The sequence below is a fragment of the Panonychus citri genome, unplaced genomic scaffold (assembly GCF_014898815.1).
Source record: "Panonychus citri isolate SS breed McGregor unplaced genomic scaffold, ASM1489881v1 Contig00045, whole genome shotgun sequence".
NCBI lineage: Eukaryota > Metazoa > Arthropoda > Arachnida > Trombidiformes > Tetranychidae > Panonychus > Panonychus citri.
Genome location: NW_026515450.1, coordinates 638,350 through 644,765, shown reverse-complemented (window position 1 = coordinate 644,765; position 6,416 = coordinate 638,350). Strand labels below are relative to the sequence as shown.

General features: G+C 33.3%; 1 protein-coding gene across 1 annotated transcript; it reads left to right on the top strand.

Moving 5' to 3' along the window:
* The first annotated feature begins 292 nt into the window (after positions 1–292).
* LOC128398095 (baculoviral IAP repeat-containing protein 7-A-like) lies at positions 293–846 on the top strand. The gene is made up of 2 exons (XM_053358912.1): positions 293–578; positions 650–846. Exons 1-2 carry the CDS (start codon positions 293–295, stop codon positions 844–846), a joined length of 483 nt encoding a protein of 160 aa, XP_053214887.1.
* Positions 847–6,416: the final 5,570 nt, after the last annotated feature.

Here is a 6,416-nt window from a genome sequence, read left to right as displayed (position 1 = left end):
ATAATATATTCCCATGATTCTAGGATGGAAATAGTAGTAGTTAAAATACACAGTTGAGGCCACTTTTTTTCAACTTTCTCTTTCTTTTTCTCTTTCTCATCTCTTTCTTTTTCTCTTACTTTCTCATACACAGTATGAACCACCTCTCTTACTCTTTCTCTTTCTTTTGTCTTTCTTTTTCTCTTTCTTTTTGATACACAAAATGAGTCACTTTGTAACGAGACAGTCTATTTATAGCCGACATATTTTCTCAGGTATAAATAGAGCTGACGATTTCAATTTTCTTTTAATCATGGTTGAATCGTTTGACGAGTATGATCAAATAGCAAGAATATACCCATACAGATATCATTACAATTATAATGGTATTGGTGGTTCAAGACCACGTCATCCAGAGTACAGAAACCCTATAACTCGTCTTGAATCATTTGTTAATTGGCCAAGGCCGGATATAGACATTGGAAAGTTAACAGACGCTGGATTTTTCTACGAAGGTAACGAAGATAAAGTAGTTTGCTTCCATTGTGACAGTGTACTTTTCAATTGGCAGACAGATGATGATCCATTCGTTGAACATGGTATACATAGCAAAACTGCTATTTTATGTATGTAAAATGTGGTTGCGATTTTCCTTTACGTTGTGTTTTAGAAACTAAACCACAAATACAAAACCAGAACTACCGAGTGGATATCGGCAGATACAAGTGTAAAATCTGTAGAGAAAAGGAAATTGGTTGTATTTTCCATCCTTGTGAACATACAGTGTCTTGTACGGACTGTGCAATTGATCTTGATTCGTGTCCAATTTGTAAAACTAGTATTCGAAAATACTACGTTTATCACTAGTTGATTAAATGGTGCTTTGTGAAGAAATTGTTATCAACAATATTGTAATATCATTTAAATTGAATAATAAGTTGGATCGACAAATCGTGAAAGCATGTTGTCCATCTGTTGATTATCCCAAACGTTTTTCAGGAGGAATACTGAAGCTTGATGGTGGTTGTTTATTAATATTCAATTCTGGTAAGATCAATGTTACAGGAGTAAAAACTTATGCCGCTGCATATGAGCTAATTGACAAGTTTTGTGATCTTTATCCAGATAATTTATATAAAACAGAAGCCAAGGTAGTAAATATTGTCGCACATTCGAGATTAAATTCGAATTTCAAATATTATCATCTCAATAAATTTCCTTATTATTCATATGAGCCTGAGCTATTTCCAGGTGTACATGTTAAAGTTGATAACACAAAGGTAATTTTCATCATATTCAAAAGAACCGGACGAGTTACTGTTACTGGTATTCGTGACATTATCGATATAGAAAAATACTTCATTCTGTTTGAACAATTATATAAAGGATAATTTTTTCTTAGTAAAAGTTAATCATGGACAAAGCGGAAGAATATAGGATTTGGTGCAAGAAGGTGCTTTTCTCGGTACAAATATTGGTTCTATTATCAATGGTGGTAACTGCTATCGCCAATATAGTATTCAAGACGGGAAACTTACCACTTTGGACAGCACTTTTAGGATCATCACTTGGTTATCTATTGCCGACCCCTCGTTACAGAAATTATAAAGCTGAAGATAGAAAATCTTCTCCCAATGTATCAGTTCCCTCATCAATTGTAACTTGATGATTTAATATAAAATGAATAAAGAAATTAATTAAACACAAAATGTATTCTGTTCATTTGAAGCATCCATTCACAATGTATGTATCTGGGCCTACAGGCTCTGGTAAGACATACTTTGTGCGAAATATGATAAACCTAGCAGAGAAAATTTGTGACCCCCCGCCAGTTAAAATAACCTACTTTTATGGAGAATATCAAAAAGAATTTAGTTCAATGAGTAATGTTACTTTTGTAGAAGGGCTCCAAGAGGATATGATTAACCAAGCCGGAGGAGCTGACCCTGAATGGATAATAATAGATGATTTGATGTTTGAAGCAGCTAATCAGAGTTTTATAAGTAATCTTTTTACACGTGGTTCACATCATCGTAATATATCAGTAATTTTTATAACTCAAAACTTTTTTGTTAAAGGTAAAGAGATGAGAAACATTAGTTTAAATAGTCAGTATGTAGTGTGTTTCAAAAATCCGAGAGACAAATCAATGATTTCAAATATTGCGCGTCAAATGTTTCCATCAAAGATTAAAAAACTTCAACAGATCTTCGAAGATGCTACATCGAAACCTTATTCATACCTGTTCTTTGATTTGAAACCTGACACACCTGAAAAGCTTCGATTATTAGCCAACAACTTCAATGAAAATGATGACCCAATGTATGTTTATCCACTATAATTTATATAAAAGAAATTGATGTTTTAACGTTATTCAACATGACAGTTGAAGGAGTCATCAAGTGTCTACCGACATTAAAGAGACTTGCTAATGAAAAATCAAAAACTGAAAGAAATAAGTTATTAAGAAAATCAAAGTCTTGTATATTCTATGCAATTTCAGATATAAGTAAAAACACACTAAACGGAAATATACCTATCAATCAAATACAACAAAGGAAAATTGGCAAGTTTAAGGCTCAGATAAGACTCTTATCAAGAAAGTCAGGGGTTCCTTTAAAGAAACGTAAAGAAATTGTGTATCAAACAGGTGGAGCTTTCTTACCAGCACTACTGTTACCTGCTCTATCATACTTTGGTGAAAAGTTGATCAACAAGTACATGTAATGAACACAATATCAAAGATGGTGTTAATTCCAGAAAAAGAGTATCAATTACTTAAAAACAATATAAAAGAAGTACAAGAAGTTGTTGAAAAACCTATTGAGCCTCCACGTTTAGAAGAATATAAAAAGACGTTCAAAGAAGCTATAAAGGAGTTTGAAAAGAGACCATTGAAAAAGAGAAATAAACAAAAAACACTGCCACTTATAAAATGGACAAGCGTCAAGAACTTTTAAAGAGTGTTTATTATGACATCAACAACACTGGAAGTTTTGGTGGTGTTAATCGACTACATGATGCTGTCAAGAACGTTGATCCAACTATTGATGTAAATTTTGTCAAGGAATGGTTACAGGGCCAAGAGACATATACAAATTTCCGATCGAGAAAAAAGAACTTTTTACGTTTACCTGTATTAGTTGATAGGCTTGATGAACAATGGCAAGCCGACTTGATGGATATGTCATATTGGGCTAAAGACAATGACAATAACCGGTATCTATTAGTAGTAATCGATGTATTGAGTAGATTTGCCTGGGTTGAGTCTGTTAAAGACAAAACATCATCAACAATTATAGGTGCTTTTAGGAAATTATTTGAAAATGGTAGAAAACCAGCCAAGTTACAGACCGATCAAGGTAAAGAGTTTAAAAACAAAAGGTTTCAAGACTTTTGTTCAAGTGTTGGGGTTCATTATTTCACAACAACCGATAACTCGATAAAATGTGCACTAGCTGAAAGATTTATAAGAACTTTAAGAGCTAGAATATACAGATATATTTATCACAAGAGATCAAATAGGTACATTGATGACCTACAAAAGATTGTTGACAATTACAACAACTCATTTCATAGAACAATTAAAACGAGTCCAAGACTGGTTACCAGAGACAATCAACAGGAAATTGTACAAACAATTCAAAAATCAATTAAATCAAGACCTAAAAAGAAGAGAACAATTAAAGTAGATGATCATGTGAAAATTCCTCTAAACCCTTTGACTGGTGACAAAAGTGCTAGTCAACAATGGACTGATGAGGTGTTTAAAGTCTCAAGAGTTAAAGAGACACCTGGTCATACTGTTTACAAGCTGAAAGACTTGATGGATGAAAACATTACATCAATTTTCTATCCGGAAGAAGTCCAAAAGGTTAAATACGACCCTAATTCAGAGTATAGAGTGGCCAAAGTACTTGATCGTGTTTATGATCGAAGGAAAAGATTATATAAGCACTTGATACGATGGGAAGGATGGCCAAAAAAGTTTGATACCTGGATCTGGGACGAAAGTAAGACGAGTAAGGATGGATAGAGACTCATTCACAATTGATCTAGTTTCAAATGGATCAATGAATTTTTACCCTGAAAACACAATTTCAGCTTTTCAAAACCGAATTGATCCTCCTCTTGAGTTGAATGGGGATTGGGAAGCAGCTTTAACAGAAGTATATTTTCCACTTAAATTTGTTGGGGAAGCTGAGATTAAATATATACTAAAAGTGAAACGTTTTTATGCATACACCGGAAATACAAAAAATTTTTCTATAACTAATGATTGGGTTTATGAGTCACCTATGAAAACAGTTCCATTTTTTTTGAACGATTCTCCTGAAAAAATTTTGCAGAGTTTACAGCAAAGTTTCGATGAAACGATGAAAGAGTTACCAAGCGAGTACATAAAAGAGACTACACCTGCTGACTATCCGTTGAAAATCGGAACTAATAAATTACAGATCGGTGTACACTACTTTGGTGTTGATTCTATGGGAATCGTAGAGTCATATGGAGATGGCTTATCCGAAGTACAATGTTCAGTTTTCAACGAAGCAGGCAAGTACGTGATGCCTTTTAAATATTATCTTCGGAAAATGGATAAAGACCATCTTCAGAATAATTTACACGGTTGCATTTATGTACCAATATTTAACATAAAAGTAAAAAAAGTCTTGGGAATTGATAAGCTGGAAGATAATTGGTGGTCTTATGTAAATAAGGAAAAGTTGCTTCCTCCGTCTCTAAAATTCAATTTGGACGCTGCAAATGATAAAATTTTTTTAATGTATTTATACACTGATATTATACGTGATCATATGATTGGAGGTACACAAGCTCCTGTACTTCGAGCTGTCCCATTAACAAGTGGAATTTATAAGGACATTGGGTATTGTACTTTTAATCAAAGAATATATTACCCTATTCGAAAAAACCATATTGAAAGCATAAGTGTATTGGCAACACATGATAGTGGAGATCAGGTTGCCTTTGAGGGTAATGGAAGAATGTTTCTGAGTTTAGACTTTCGTAAAAAAGTTGTATAAAGACCAACAGCGTTTTCTAAACTATCATCGATATGCATCGAAAAGCTTATTGTCCTAAAGATAGTGACTTTAGTCATTATTACTCAAGTCAAACTGGTTCTGGATTTGGTGATATTAGAGTTGTTAGAGCACCACGTTACCAACGAGGGTACGGATTTGGAAGTTTTATATCAAGACTTGCTATGCCACTAATTAAATATCTTGGACAGGAAGCTTTAGATAAGGGATTACAATTAGGTAAAAAAGTTGCTCAAGATCCAAAAATTCAACAAGCACTCAAAACTGGTGTAACTAATTTAGCATCAAAGGGTCTAACTAAACTTCAACAGAAGGTTGAGAGTATCCAAAAAGGTAAAGGAAGAAAAAGGTTATATAAAAGGAAAACAATTAAAAAGAAAACAACAGGTAAAAAGAGACCAGTCAACAAGACAAAAAGAAAATCAAAGAGAACAACTCGTGACATTTTCAACAAGAAATAATGGAATTTATACACAATGAATCATCACCAGCCACTATTGCTGAGCTTGATTTATTCAAATTACCACCTACACAAACTGTTGTTGAATCAATGTATGATGTTGAATATCGACCTGTAGGATCCCTTGATGAAGCGAAAGTTTTTGAATTTGTTGTACCTTCGTCTGAACATTATACGGATCTATCAGCTTCTTACTTACATGGAAAAATCAAAATTGAGTACAAAGATCCAATACTAGCTACAGATACAATTACACCCGTGAATAACTATGCTGTATCATTATTCGAAGAACTTGATGTTTATCTCGGAAATGTGAATGTAACGACAGGTAATAGTTTGTTTCATTACCAATCATTTATCGAAGATTTGTTTTTCAAGTATAAATCACCTGTTGATGCTTGTCAATTGATTGATGATGAAGATAAAAGAATCAATCGAATTAAAGATTCATTTGATTTCATTCTACCAATTCACGCACCAATGTTTCAACAAGAAAAGTTTTTGATTGATGGAGTACCTATTGTTTTACGGTTCAAACTGGCACCTGCAACTTTTGGCTTAACATGTTCAAAGTCGGGATCAATTTCATTAAAGTTTGAACAAATGTCATTATTCATTAGGCGAGTAAAGTTATTCATGCCTGTTCAGATGACTATTGAACAAAATCTAGCTAAATCAATGGCCAAGTATTACTTTCAACGAAATGAAGTTAAATCTTATCACCTTGTGAACGGATTTGCTGCCAGTAGTATCGATAATGTTTACAATGGACAGTTACCACGAAAAGTAATAATTGGATTTGTAACTGATAAGGCATTTAATGGTGACATTACGACCAATGCATTTTCATTTAAACATAAAGACATGAAGGAAATGTCATTGGTTGTTAATGGTGTCAAGATTCCAAGTTCAGCATT

What these genes read in the sequence shown, in the direction of transcription:
- LOC128398095 (XM_053358912.1), top strand. Translation starts at nt 293, where the DNA reads ATGGTTGAATCGTTTGACGAGTATGATCAAATAGCAAGAATATACCCA. An exon ending in TGATCCATTCGTTGAACATG is followed by an intron (nt 579 to 649) that starts GTATACATAGCA and finishes GTTGTGTTTTAG; the next exon opens with AAACTAAACCACAAATACAA.